Source organism: Drosophila subpulchrella, chromosome X, assembly GCF_014743375.2.
Source record: "Drosophila subpulchrella strain 33 F10 #4 breed RU33 chromosome X, RU_Dsub_v1.1 Primary Assembly, whole genome shotgun sequence".
In the NCBI taxonomy this organism is placed as follows: Eukaryota; Metazoa; Arthropoda; class Insecta; order Diptera; family Drosophilidae; genus Drosophila; species Drosophila subpulchrella.
The window spans coordinates 17,211,670-17,226,700 of record NC_050613.1 but is presented as its reverse complement, the minus strand read 5'-3'; the positions used below and the strand labels follow the sequence as shown (position 1 = coordinate 17,226,700).

Sequence of the window (15,031 nt, the reverse complement as noted above, 5' to 3'; positions counted from 1 at the left end):
ATCGCAGAGTTTTACACAATTCGCTCGAGAGTCGATTCAAGCGTTCCATATACTACTATATGATGTACTGCGGAAGTTTAGCTCGTCTATGAAGGAAAACTGGGGGTCTAAATATTTCCATATGCTTATAGCACCTTTTTTTAGGAATATTTCTTATACCATGGGTCTTAAACTCTATATTTATATTTTAAAATAGATTGCCTACTTGAATACCATTTTCTTGGCTCAAGTCAAAAACCGCCTTATAAACAACATTGAAAATGGTCCGCTGAACATATAGTTTATATATTTATACAGAGGTATATCTAATTCGTACAAATTTATAGCTCCAAAAAATCTCAACTATAAAATATGTGTGTAAGTTTCGCAATTAGCGGGGGCGAAAAGATGCGTGATCAAAATCAGAAGCCATCTTAATCTGATTATCATAAATTTCGTAACTCTTTTTTTCCTAGAGATGTTACTTAGGAAAATAAATATAAATCTATAATAATAATATTATTATAAAGAGCTATGAGAGACTACTTCATATAGCTTTAAACATCCTTATCAAATTAAAATTTGTTATTGCCATTTTTGTAGTAATTGCAAGGGTATCCAAACTTTCACGCTCTATTTTTAAATCCATTCATGTTTCTTTCTGTAATTTTGCTGGCTAGTTGGGTCCCCACAGAGTAACCGAACCCGACGACAAACTTAATTAAAGAAGTGAGTCTTAAAACCCGTACTAAAACTGGATCACAATAGAAGCCGTGTTCTGTTTAATACCGATAATTGGCATGGCCATGCCTTCTAAAACGTCAACTGTGGCAAATAGTAAGAAAAAAGAGACTTTCTGATTATATTTCTATACTTGTCCTAATTCCAGGTCCATGTACCCCAATGACCATTAAGATTTTTGGCAACTGAAATTGATCTTTCAAGTATAGATGATGGTTTTATGTGGGAAGCGGAATTTTATTTGATATTTCTGGGTAATGCTATTATCGAAATATTTACAGTTCCTTTACGGTCCACTCAATGCGCATGATTGACAATTTATTATTCCGCAATATTTCGCAAAGTGCATTGGTCCGTTGACCGGGCCTTTTGTCGTCATCTTTATCGGCAGAAACAGACGCCCATTTCCCAGCTGACGTCAGTTTATGGTCTTTTGAGCCAACATTGTAATGCCTCAGTTGGCAAATATTATTTAACCATTTTACCTATGATATAACTGAATTAACTGCTAAATGCAAAGACAACTGAAAGGCAATACCATGGGGGTCTTGAAATCGAGGGCTAAGAAAGAGCGGCCAGTTAAAACAAAAGCCCACAGAGCACATTTAAAACCAACGGCTCGACTTAGTCGTCTTGCTAACCTGAGCAAGAGCTTTTTATTACTGAACAATCTATACTAAAAGCTTAGATCAGGGGCACACAAAGCTTGCGAATATCAGTTAAAGTATATGCAAGTCTCTGGTAATATCTAATTGTTCAAATGGGGCTATAATATATATTTTCCATCTGGGGTATCATTAAAAAAAAAAACAAGTCCATTTTTTAGTTTTAAAAAATTACAACATACTTAGAAACAATTTTAGGTATAACCTGCTCTTAAAAACACAAACATTTTACATTACTATAACGTTAGGGATAGTTCCTAAAGTAAACTTAATCTCAAATTTTATTTTTAAACCCCAATTTGAAGGTCACCATAGTTCAAGTGATTTTTGGGAAAACGTTTTCAGTTGTTTTGTATACATTATCGTAAACTGAAAAAAATAATCACTAATCGCTTGTGTTTTTTAGAATGTATGATATGACCACGAAATTCCCCAACTCAAATCCCCTCTTTCGAAACAACTTTGCACCGCCCCTTAAAAAAAAGAATTATAACAGCACATCTGTTATTTATCACGCTCAAACCCTTGCCCACTTTTAACCTTGGCTATTATAATACCTTCCACAAGACTACACTTTTTTCCAGTGCTCTCGCGATCTCAGCCTGGTTTGAGAGAGAAAAAGAGAGAGTGAGAGAGAGTTACCTGTGTTCAGGTATACGCTATATAGGTATAATATCTGTTTTTTATACGGTTCGGAGCAGAGAGAGCGAATATAATGGAAATGCTCGCTTTAAAGCGCTCGATCGCGGTGGTGAGAATTATTTTTAGTTTGTTTTCGCCTCTTGGTGCGTACAGTTGTAGTGCCGCCCAATCTCCAAATCGTTTACTTTTTTGTTTTTATTATTTTTTTTTTTAGTTCCGTTTCGTTTCGGTTCGATTTTGTTTTGATTTCGGTATTGCTGCTCTCGGTTCTTTTCAACTCGGCTTTCCCCGCCTCCGGAGCGGATTTCGACTTTCGTTTTTTGTATCTTTTTCTGTGACCATTGCATCGGGTTGGTACGAGTTTGCTCTTTATAAAGTTGTAAAATACAACAGATTTGTGCCTGTTTATTTGCGTGTTTTTTGCCCACGAGGCCGTTTCTCTAAATAGATCAAAAGAAGTGTTTGGCAATCAGAGATTTTGATTGTACAACGACAATACGAACTATCAGCATTTACGGCCTGTTCAGCGGCCCGTAACAGAACCCACAATTTAAAAAATTCCAACGACCTGACAGACCCAACGACAACAACAACATCAACAACGTAGCACCCAAAGTTAAAGGCGGAGTTAGTTGGCCGTTCTCTGGAATTTGTGAATAACTATTTTCTCTCTCTCTCACCAACCTGGGGCATCAATGGATGCCAACGACCTATTTTAAAACCGGAATAAAATCCAAACAAACCGGAAAATCTTACTAATCTCAAGTATTGATTTCCGAAACGGTCTTTAATGGCCCTTTGCCCTTTAGCTACAAATAGTTTTGGTTCTATTCTAGTTCTCTTTCAAAAAAAACATTATAAACAGACTGAAATGAAGTTGTATTGAGTATCTGAAGATATATGATAAAATCATACTAGATGATGATACTAGATGGAATGATAGTGTTTATATGCTATTATATTAAATTACAGTTGCATACCTAGGGGCGTGAGAGTTTTTATCAAAAACAATAAGATCTAATAGTATTCTGAGAAGCATAAGAGTAACGGCATTTATATATTTTCATTATGTGTAACTTTTTATCCAATATAGATCTTACCATAAACTTATAATATTTTTAAACTTACTTGTTTTCCTTCCAGCGAATGCAGCCGATGGGACTATGCCCGTAGCACCTGGTGCGGTGCTCTCGCCTGGTACTGGTACTCGTAACACCCCAGTTTCGGAATGTCCATCTAGATCTAGCCAGGCGATCGGCCAGTCATGCCAGTGCAACCAGTCCGTCCCGTGAGCACCTACGACAACTTGGGCTCCACCAACTCCCAGTCGAGGCACCCACACCCCGAGTCCGGCGGAATGTACCCGCCGGAATTGGAGCCAGAAACGGAAGTGGAGTTGGAACTCAATGGCAGCGGCACTAGCCATAGCATAGCCGCTGTGAAAGCGGCTCTGAACGATGCCAAATCGAAATTCTTTGGGATCAACAACTATGAGTCACCACCACCTGCGGTTAGCAAAAGTGCCGCTCAAGCGCCGGTTGTTGTCGTCAAGTCGGAACCAAAGTACCAGAATGTTCCGCAGCGGGATGATATTCCGGCAGTGGCCGCTCCAGATCCCCCAAACCATCATCCATCATCGGCTTCGTCTCCACCCGCCGATCTGCAGAATAGGGCACTGCGATATGCCACCACCTACGAACAGATTCCCCTGAGCGATTTGGAAGCTCCGCAGGCGTCGCAGGTGAGTGATCTTTATAATCTATGTATTTATCCAATATTGACAATCCAAAATCTACTCTTTTCCCCAAAAAAGGCCGTCTACATGAGCACCACAGTTCCGCAAAACATGAAAGGCATGAAGATCGCCGGCCGACATACGCCAACCCGAAACAGTCTGAGGCACAGCCGGATGATCGTTGTCAATCACAAAAACCATGACAGTAAGTTCTCTTAGTCTCAAAACAAAGAGATATGTGTATAAATGATATGTGGGTGTCCGCACTGTCATCTTTGTTTTGAAAAAACAATAACCAGGAAGAGTATTTCCTAAAACTCTATAGCAGTAGATCTATAAGACTAGTCGAGTTCTATGATGATCTCTATAACTGAAAAAACCTTGGGAACCATTAGATAAAATATATTAATCCTTTATAAACAAGAAATATAATTATTAATAATGAATTAATAACTTAGGAATATTCGTTGTTAAGCCACAACTGTTTTTTTTCATTTTTTATAATGATAACTAGTTGGTATTAACACCCCCACAGAAAGTAATAATTCTTTTAGTATTTTTTTAACTATTATTAACTAATAACATTTATTAATTTTTTTTTTTCCAAGGTTTCCAAGAGTCGAGGAATCTGAATATTTCGCGGCAGCTTTTAATTATGCAATTAGCTGTTGGCCTGCTGATTGTTGGATTAGCCGCTTGGATCCTTATTCTAGCGCCAAATGCATCTATATTGATCAATCCTTATCTGAGTGGTCTGTCGGTAAGTTGATATATTTAAAAACTTAGCGAATCTATAAACTGTTCTAAGAATAATATAGAATTAATAATAGTAATAGTTTAACTAGTTTTGGCTATGAGTTGATTATAAGATTTCAATGAATAGATTAGATAGATTTGTATTATCCCCAAAAATATTTATATACAACGTATATATGTATTTATAATGGAAGAACTGAATTTAATATATCCATATTTACCCCTTTTTAGTTACTGTTGGCTAGTGTTGCGGGTCTAATACTGATGCGAAGGAACCACAAGATCACGGATCACAGGCCCCCGAACAGTTGCTATAAGGTCTTGTTGGCCGAGTCCTACGTTTTCACCGGTCTGGCGTTGATCTTCTGCTGTTTGGCCCTAGTCTGTGCGGCGATAGAGTTTGCGGAGCTCATCTCATCTGCGGATGGGGAATGTGGACCCACATCCAGCTCCCTTTTGAGCTACCACAATTGCACCTGCTTTACGGCCGGCGAGGCAGTGACCTCATCCACATCCTCCTCCTCCGGGGACCCCTCTGCATTTACTGCTGTCCAGGAGTCACCGCAGTAAGTTTCCCAAACATTTATATTATTTATAAATATTATATGGACCATCCCTTTCAGAACCGATGGATGTGGAAAACTTGGTGTCGAATGGAAGTATCTGCTGGCCTTTTCGATGGCGCTCAACACTCTGGGCATTGTTGCAACATTCTTATACATAACGCTATTTATTTGTTGCCACCGCAACAGGGAACACTTTTACACGTCTGTATAAGGAAGTTTACACCTAGGCTATTACTTAAATTATACAAATATTTTACTTAATTTATTTTAGTAACTGATACAAATTATAAAAATAAATTATTTATTAATATTAATACCGTCTCGATGTGCATATTTGATATTGATTTAGTATTTTAATTGTAAGGTTATTATTTAAAGGTATTTTTGATCGTTTCTAAACCACTTTTACAGAATATGCCTTACCTAAATTGGTATAGGGAAAATTGTTTTGATTGAATTGAATGCTGAAAGTTGAATAGAACTCTAAATTCATATATCTTTGAGCAGGGAACGTTTAAGCCTCTTACAAATATGGAATACTTTATATAATACTGATATTATACCATCGATATTGTGATTTTTATAGTACTTTGAGATCTACAGAAGCGGAAGATAGGGATATACCACTTAATCAGCCTTTTAGAAACCACTAACTCCACCTGGCTTTCGGAAATCGGAGTTTACCCAGATGGTTCCATTTTGTTGGTCGATTCCGCAGATGACGGATCCCCGGTTTTCATATCGCTCGCAGCGATGTCCCTTGTCCTCCAAGCTCCTCACCTGGCTTTGGAGTAGTCCATATTCGTAGGATAAAAGATTGGGTAGCATTTGGTGATGGATGCGACTGGCATCGATGGCGGACTTGATGCTTGCCCTTTGCCAAAGGATCCGGACGAGCAGTGGAGCCAGGGAGGAGATTATTTTGGTACCGCCGGCGGCACCCACAACCAAACGAACTTTCCCAGAGGAGCGTTCCGTGACAATCACCGGACTCATCGAGGACATGGGACGGGCGGCGGGGGCTATACCATTGACATCGCGAACAAATGGCAGATCAAAGTAGTTCTTAATCTGTTCCATGGAGAAGTCGGACATGGCGTTGTTGAAGATCACTCCGGTTCGCTTTCCCGTCCGTCCACTACCAAAACTTAAAGAGAAATATATAAGTTTATATATATTAGATTTAGAAGATAGTATGTTCTTACTAGAAATTAATTGAGCTGGTCACCGAAACGGCATCGTTTCCATGGAGAACTGAAGTGTGGGCAGTGCCGTGCTCATCCCGTATTTGTATCTCAGATGAAGCTCCATAAAACTCAGAACTGTTGAAGGTCTGTGAGTCATTGATTTTCTTGGCTATGGATTGCGCCAATTCGTGGCTCGTCAAATTCGCCAAAAGCTGTGGGTGAAAACGAAGAAAGAGTTTGGTGGTATATAAAGAGTAATGATTCAGAAGGCGAAGAAAAAGGTAAGTATATAAAAAGGCAGTTCTAAAATCTTTAAATTAAAAATTTTCAATACTCTTCAAAACTGGTATTTATAATAAATATTTCTTATTAAGAAATTCCCAAGTAAAGATCTAGAAATTTTTTGAGTTTCTAAAAATACATATGATCTTTCTTAACTCGAATTTCCCTAAATCAATTTAATTGTTAAATATACTATATAATGCTATATATACTATATATAGTGCTCTTAAAATATATTCTATAGCTCGATGTCTCCATAACTAGAATTTATTGGTGGCAGAAAGTGGTTCGAGTTATGAAAGTTCGACTGTATAAGAAGTGCATCAATTGAAAAGAGATAGGAAATAGTAGTACCCACCTCCTCATTAGCTGATTCATCTAGTTGCCAACGCTTGACAAAGCCAAACTTCATGGCCTCCACCATCAGGTGAATCTCCCGGGCCCCCATTGTTTCGATTCTGGAGAAATCCGTTCGGTACTCCCTTAATATGTTCATTATGAATCCCAGGACATGGCCACTTCCAGGTGGAGGGGTCAAATGGAGATCATGCTCATCCAGAGGCATCACCAAGGCCTTGCTCAACTTGGCATGGGCTCGGTTCAGATCCTCCCTGGATATAAGACTGCCAATGTCCTTCAGATCGGCCAGCAGATCATCGGCGATGGATCCTCTGTAAAAGCTGAGGGGTCCCTCCCTGGCCAACCGTTCGTAGGTGGTGCACAATTGCTCCGAGGGTCGGATGAGATGACCCAGGGGCCAGAAATGCCCCGTTCCGGGATCGATGAACATCCGCCGCAGGCCAGGATCAGCCCTGATCATGTCCTGGTTGAGAATGAGGGCATCGTACTGGTGCTTATACATTGGATAACCACGCCGGCACAGCTCCAAAGTGGGCAGCACCAGCTCCACCCATTTCAGCCGCCCGAATTTCTGGTGGGCCACCGCATATCCGGCCAATTCCGCGGGCACAGCGATGGACCATCCGGATCTCTTAAACTCCTGCTCATCGCGAAAGGACGAGAAGTTCTCCGCCCGCAGCGTCAATGGAGCGATTTCCCGGGCCAGAATGCAATAGGATTTGCGCTCCTTGGCCGAGTAGATGTTCATCACCATGCCGCCACCGATTCCCATGCTCTGCATCCCGATGAGTCCGTTGCAAATGAGGGCAGCCAGGGCCGCATCCACCGCACTGCCTCCTTTTTCCAGGACCTTGCGGCCCAAATCGCTGCACACATCGCTGTCGGAACAAATGGCTGCCCGGGCGAATCGATGGAGCGGCGAATTGGAGGGTGGTAGGGGATCCTCCGGATTCGGCGGTCTTCTAGGGGACTTTTTTGGAACATCTATACAGGGATATCAGATATATTTGAGTAAGGAGGTACTATATTTCATATATCCAATCCAACTCACCATTTCTCGCCGGAAGACGGTACCAATAGACAGCCACCAGGAGTACAATCACCACGGATATAAAACTATTCACACTAACTCTAAAGTACATCTCGAATAACTATGTTTCTATTGATTTCACCCCATAGTCAACCACCCAACGAAGGCCAAATGGAAATATCCTTTTCATTTTGAAAAACACAGCTGGTCGCCTGTGAGACCGTCCTATTCGGATCTAGAAAATGCGGAATACAGGGCGGGAGCAACTTTATTTATCTGGATACCATGAGATACTCTATACCTTAAATATATTATAACAGATTTTTTACGGATTGAAACTTCTCGTATGAAATAAGTAACTATTATTATTTAGTGTTTAGTTTATCAAAATTCTAAATTATTTAAAGAAGGCAGCTATAAAATAAAACAAAAATGTATTATAACTATTTGTAACCTTTTTTGTATATAGAAAAAGGTTATATAACAAAACCCTGATGATAGTTTTGAAATATGTATCTGATAGATGTAAGCAATCACAAAATTCAGATAGATGCTATGGTAAAGATTTAATTTTTAAAGTACTTGGTTGATATGATATTAATATTTACTAGAATTATTAAAAGAAGGAAAATTATTTTTAAAAAATCAAATTATTATAAATTTACCTATATTATAATTTGAAAAGAAAACCTTTTTCGTTATTTAGAATTCGTTAAAAAAATAACCTGTTTTTAGTATCGCAACATTATTTATAATTCAGATAAATAATATTATTATTTATAGTTCTGATAAAAATATCTTAAGAATTCAAATATATTTTATTTCCAGAAATCTACCAAACGAAACTGTGAGTACTCGATACCTATCGATACACTGCTTGCAAGACAAGGTATCGACTACAATTGAAGGCAGCCACAATCGACTTATCAAGGCAACAACAGGTAGTTGTCCCGCCCTGGCGTAGGTCAGTTGATAAAATCGCTTCGGCATTACAAAATACTCGCTAAGTGCCGTCGTCGCGTTTTCAGATACTTAAAGTAATTAAAAGTATTATAATTAAGATATATATATTTTTTGCTACTCTCAGTTGATTGTTGTTACTGATGTTCTAAGTGTTAAGAAGTGGACAATAAGTGTATGAAATCTTAACTTTAAGATGAATCTGTTTTCCAAAAAAAATCTCCCAGACATACATATTCGAGTGGCTACATATGTGTGTATCTATCTGTATAGCAATAACACATATATCGTACGACTGGCGGCGGGGGTTACGGCAATAGAAACACTCTCGTTTGGTATCGGTATCTTCAGATAGAAAGATGGAAAGATAGAAAGATATGTGGATATCTGATGCACCTCCCAGGCACACACACACACACTCGCACACACCGGCACTGACACGTGTTCATGTGCTGCACCTGTATGGGTAATACCCATCTGTTGATCTGCGACCTTGCCAGGAAATAATTACCCTCAGAAACATTATGATATTGCCGACGTCGATGTCGGTTTAATAAGAACCCCCATATCATAATGAGGAATGTATACGTACTTGGGTACTTCGATGCAATTGGAAACCAAACACCATTTCCCACGTCAGAAATCCAAGACTTTTGTATATTTATACATTTTCCATTTATTACAGATATATATGTATTGATATATATTGCATTTTTCCTAATAAGCCCTTTAAATTGATTCGCAAATCGCATGTCAGTTTAAAAATTCCTCCATCTCGCTCGATTGCATTGCAATTTTGACGTCAAAAAAATCTATGCGGTAAATTCAATTGTTGAAGTACTAAAATATACACCAAAACAATGAAGTATCTTTAAAAAAAACTCAGTTCATAGTTTCATAGGGGGTAAGCAAATAACTACACTTTGTCATTATTTGTGGTTTGTTGGTTTAAGCATATCTTTAAGACTTGCATAATATAAACAAAATTTTGTTTTATCAATAATATATATATACATTTACTATATATATCTGCAAGTCCCCATGGCTTATCAAAATGTTTTTATACATAACTACGTATTATGGTGAAATTTTTGTTACACGTGCGTGGAAAACTGTAACCATGAATCGAAAGTACGCAAATAGTTTTTCTTATGAGCCGTCTGTAGAAGCATGACTCAATTTAGATACGTATTCAGATACAGACATATCAATGTCTGCGTCAGGAAAACTTTGTTGACGTGGGTTTGAGTGTAAGATGAATCATCTCGAAGTAAGCTAAATTCTGTTGCTCTGAAAAAGTATTGTACTCTGCAATTATAAGGCATTATTGCACTCATGGGCTTTGTCCGCTTATCGAAAGCGAGTGCCTTTTCTAAAAATAGAAAATATATTATACTTTGTTTGTTTTTTCTTAATTGCGCTTGGGTTCTGTATGAAAGTAAAATTTGTGCAATACTATTAAGCCATCAAAAAACTTTAAGTGTCAAATGTACGAGCCATAACTCATAAAGCAAACAGACATTTGTGCAAACAAATTTTCCCACTTTCACTTTTGAAACCAGACAGTAGTTGGCATTCCCATCAAGTCGGTGGCGTCTTTGTGTCTGAAACAAAAAAAGAAAAAAACGCATTTCATGACCTTTAAATATTTTCCTAAGGAATACATAATTGGAGAGAAACCAAAACTTGCATACATATAAGTATATAGTATGTACCCAAAAGTTTGTTCTCATTTAGGAAAGTATCCCTGCTGTAGCTCTATTCTTTTTGCGTCTACGTGACTTAAGTCCATTATATTATGACTTAGCATAATAAAGGGTGTGCCAGATATTTTATGAATCTTTATTTACTTTCGCCGGGAAAGGCAGACATTCTATAGAACCAATGAAAAGTCTTTTGGGCACGGCCTGTTTTACAGAACTTTATATATTTTTTAGGGCAGGAATTTATGAAAATAATATTTTCCATTAGGTCATCAGCTTATATTTTATATATGAGTAATTAAAGGCTTTGATATCCTTATATCAAAACATTAAAGTTGTGGGTTTCCCCTTAAAGTCATTTGCATATAAGTATGTGCATATCTTTAAGCTGCAACAGTCATTACATGGCCCATAGAACCGAAAACAACATCAGAAGTTTTAAAAAAATACAATGTATATCATTAAGCTGCAACAGTCACCACTTGGCTTTAAGAACCGAAAACAATATCAGAAGTTTTAAAAAATACAATGTATTCTGCAGTCGAACTTCATAGCTTAAACATCCCAAGCTCAAAGCCCTCTATAAGTAATTTATTCGACATTACAATAAGATATATAAATAAAGGTAGAATCAGTTCTATAACTCAAAGTCGAGTGCCTATCCTTAGCATTTTTTATTAGCACATTTTGCTATGTAGTGTAAAATTTCCCGCTCATAACCGTCAGAACATTTTATATTCTTCCTCGTGCCCTTTTATTAGCACCAGTCTTTGTTATATTGTTAAGAATATGTACATATTTGCAGTAGATCTAAATAAATGTATGGTAGCCATATAAGTATGTTCCTCATAACAACTGGTTAAATATTAAAAATAATAGCCTTGTACATATGTGTGTAAATATTATGATTTTAATGAAACCCAATTGTTCCTATTTTGCTTTTTCCAGTACTGAATCTCAATCACCGGAAACCCCCCACAGAATAGAATCTCCCTCATAATGTATCCCTTCGTAAGTTTCCAATCGATGCCTTTAGATTTTAGTTTTAAAAGCATCAATCATTATCCCAAAAGAATGTTTTTATATTTTGAAAATTTATTTAAGTTTACTTTTTATAATCTACTTTTTACGACTTAAGTTAAATTATTTATATCATGGCTCAGAAAATGTTTGAATAGTATTTTGATTCTGGGTGAGTTAAATTAATATTTTTGGCTTTTAACTTTTGGTTTTTTTTTTTAAATATTAAAATATAAATAAACAAATGGCTTGTGAGCTCGCTCTGTGAATATTAAGCTTAATTTTTTGACCTTTATAGGGTTCTGGTTCTGGAATGCCATCGTACCCCCCTACCTCCACTAATCACCAAGAGCCACCGCGGGCGCCCTTTGGAGCTGGTTGGGTGCCACCGATGCAGCAAAACTCGCCATACCCCCCCTCACAGCCATCGCCCCAAATGCACCAGCACCACCACCACCAACAGCCTCATCAACAGCAACATTATCCCGGAGCCCCTGCTCCCTGTCCACCAATGTCGGCTCCCTACCCGACGGCCAACCCATCCTATCCACCTTATCCCAGTTCGAATCCGTATCCGTCTCAATTCGCTCCTCCAATGCATCAGCAGCAGCAGCAGCATCCAGTTTCGAACAGCCCCTATCCCACGGATCGTGGATATACCCCGGCCATGACAGCCGGATACGATGCAGGCTATGGCTACGGAAACGGACAAGGACATGGACAAGGACATGGGCAGGGGCAGGGGCAGGGGCAGGGGCAGGGGCAGGGGCAGGGGCAGGGGCAGGGGCAGGGCTATGGACAGGGGCATGGGCATGGGCATGGACAGGGGTATGGGAATGGTCAGGGGCAGGCTCATCGGTCACTCCCAGCTCACAGAGAGGTTGGTCATCAATTACCGGAGGCAGTGGCGTGCGCATGAATATTCTCAGAGGGGTTTATTATTATTATTTGATTTATTTTTACCTTCAATGCTTATAAATATGGCTGGTAAATTTTCTATATAATAATCTAGTGTCAAGAAGAATTTCCATCACCCCCCTTGCGTACGCCACTGACTGGCCAAATTAAGCGCACTCTCACATTCCAAGTGGCTTCTCCCCCCAGGGCGGTCTTATAGCTATATTCCCTCTTCAGCCTCAGCCATTCATCATCATAATCATACGGTAATAAAAAAAGAGAAACCATCTCATCTGGTTCTTACCCGATTTTCCAGGGAACTCCCACTGTGGTGCCCGCCCAGGGCTTCGATCCCGTCAAGGATGCCCATGCCCTGCGCAAGGCGATGAAGGGCTTTGGCACGGATGAGGATGCCCTCATCGAGATCATCTGCCGGCGGACGAACGAGCAGCGCCAGGAGTTCCAGCGCCAATACAAGACCCATTTCGGCAAGGACCTTATCGAGGACATTAAGTCGGAGACGAGCGGTAACTTTGAGAAGCTCCTCGTCGGCCTGCTGCGCCCCATCGTGGACTTCTACTGCGCGGAGCTGAACGATGCCATGGCTGGTCTGGGCACCGACGAGGAGGTACTCATCGAGATCCTCTGCACGCTGTCCAACATGGAGATCTATACGATCAAAAACCAGTACTTACGACGTAGGTTCATTGCAGTGAAATAACGCCCAGTGAAATAACGCCCAGTGAAATAACACCCAAAGAAATAACATTTATTTTTACTTTTATGGGAGTTATTTCATTGGGTGTTATTTTATTGGGCTTTATTTCCTTCGACGTTATTTCACTGGGCGTTATTTCACTTTATTAATAATATTTAAAACCCCATCAAGTGTACGGTGCTCACTTGGAGTCCGAACTAAAGTCGGAGACCTCGGGCAACTTCAAACGGCTGCTCACCTCCTTGTGCACGGCGGCACGGGATGAAAGTGGTCGGGTGGACCCCAATGCGGCCAAGAACGATGCCAGGGAGCTGCTCAAGGCCGGCGAACTGCGTGTCGGCACCGACGAGAGCATGTTCAACATGATCCTCTGCCAGAGGAACTACCAGCAGTTGAAAATGGTATGTTACTAAATAAATCATAGGTATCGATAATATAAAATCAACAAAATCGAGTTCATCAAGAACACAACGGTAAACCAAGTTCTTATCCGGAAAAAAATGTAATCCTTAACCAGAAGAATAACCAGCAGATAAAAATGGTTACAAAGAAAGCAAGTTCTTTAAAAAATTGAAAATACTAAATAAAATATAATTAAGCAAAAGTTGAAGTTAAATATTTTAGGAGGGTAATCAAAGTTCTAGTCAGAAAAGAAATGAAATCCTTAACCAGCAGTTAAAATTGGTAAGCCTTAGTTCCTATTATAACGATTTGTATCGAGGGAATGCAATAGTTAATTTTGAAATGTACTATACATAGTAGCCACAAAAACCGCTCGACTTTAAGAGTTTCTTCTTTTTCTGCAGATATTCCAGGAGTACGAGAACATGACTGGCCACTCGCTGGAGAAGGCCATCAAGAAGGAGTTCTCCGGCGACGTGATGGAAGGCCTTATCGCCATCTACAGGTGTGTCACAAACAAGGCCGAATACTTTGCCTCGCGTTTGCACAAGTCGATGGCCGGAATCGGTACCAACGACACCCAGTTGATCCGTGTGATCATCACGCGGAGCGAGGTAATATAATCTATATATATTCTATCCTATATATTCTCGACTAAGATGATATTCTATATTTCAGATTGATATGACAGACATCAAGGTGGCTTTTGAGCGTCTGTACGGCAAGTCCTTAAAGAGCTGGATCAAGGTATAATAAAAATCCCTTTTTAGATATACATAATCTCACAAATTAAATATATTTCAGGGCGATACTTCGGGCCACTACAAGCATGCTCTCTACGCCCTGGTGGGTGAGCAGCGGTCTTCTTAAGAATCTCCATATATATTTATTATTCAAATCAAATCGAACTTGAAATCAATTATTCGAATACGTTTTATCTTTTCAATGTATTCGATCATTAACAACATACATACGATTAACATTACAACATACACGCCAAGGGAGCCAAACAATTATGACCCACTTTGTAGACTTTAAGTGCTCACAAATATTACCTGAACAATTTGATACCTCTATAAACAAGCATAAAACCTATGGTTAGCAAAAGTTGTATTTGTTTTTTTTAATATAAAAATACCTTTGTATTTAAACGTGCTCGGAAAGACAAATATACCTACATTTATTGAAGTTCCTCTCGTGAATCACTTGCTGCTTGTTTGGAAACAAAAAAAAAAGAACTAAAGATTTGCTAATACTTCAAGTGACCACATAAATGTTGCAATGAATCTTTCTACCTACCGACTTCGTCTCGACAGTGCCTCAATGTAACTTTATTGCCTACTTCAAAAGCATTTAAAAACTGCAAGAAACAAAACAAAAATAAACAT

At 39.1% G+C, this 15,031-nt stretch overlaps 3 protein-coding genes across 5 annotated transcripts; 2 read left to right on the top strand and 1 right to left on the bottom strand.

The window, feature by feature from the left end:
- The first annotated feature begins 2,168 nt into the window (after window positions 1-2,168).
- Window positions 2,169-5,398, top strand: LOC119557664. Of its 2 annotated transcripts, none has more exons than XM_037870524.1 (6): window positions 2,169-2,377; window positions 3,171-3,768; window positions 3,841-3,967; window positions 4,371-4,522; window positions 4,750-5,084; window positions 5,142-5,398. In XM_037870524.1, the coding sequence occupies exons 2-6, from the start codon at window positions 3,292-3,294 to the stop codon at window positions 5,293-5,295; spliced, it is 1,245 nt and encodes a 414-aa protein (XP_037726452.1). In that variant the 5' UTR covers window positions 2,169-2,377; window positions 3,171-3,291; the 3' UTR covers window positions 5,296-5,398. The 2 variants fall into 2 exon arrangements, with proteins under 2 accessions (XP_037726452.1, XP_037726453.1); XM_037870525.1 differs by having other exon boundaries at window positions 2,169-2,381.
- Window positions 5,388-8,162, bottom strand: LOC119557663 (glutathione hydrolase 1 proenzyme). Its single transcript, XM_037870522.1, has 4 exons — window positions 7,965-8,162; window positions 6,912-7,897; window positions 6,290-6,483; window positions 5,388-6,231 (listed from the first exon to the last, which is right to left on the bottom strand). Exons 1-4 carry the CDS (start codon window positions 8,053-8,055, stop codon window positions 5,724-5,726), a joined length of 1,779 nt encoding a protein of 592 aa, XP_037726450.1. The 5' UTR covers window positions 8,056-8,162; the 3' UTR covers window positions 5,388-5,723.
- A 696-nt stretch (window positions 8,163-8,858) lies between these two features.
- LOC119557007 (annexin B11) lies at window positions 8,859-14,750 on the top strand. 2 transcript variants are annotated; one of them, XM_037869537.1, is made up of 8 exons: window positions 8,859-8,980; window positions 11,555-11,617; window positions 11,925-12,506; window positions 12,840-13,221; window positions 13,413-13,642; window positions 14,048-14,257; window positions 14,322-14,390; window positions 14,448-14,750. In XM_037869537.1, the coding sequence occupies exons 2-8, from the start codon at window positions 11,606-11,608 to the stop codon at window positions 14,511-14,513; spliced, it is 1,551 nt and encodes a 516-aa protein (XP_037725465.1). In that variant the 5' UTR covers window positions 8,859-8,980; window positions 11,555-11,605; the 3' UTR covers window positions 14,514-14,750. The 2 variants fall into 2 exon arrangements, with proteins under 2 accessions (XP_037725465.1, XP_037725466.1); XM_037869538.1 differs by lacking the exon at window positions 11,925-12,506 and having other exon boundaries at window positions 8,868-8,980.
- The last annotated feature ends 281 nt before the right edge of the window (window positions 14,751-15,031 follow it).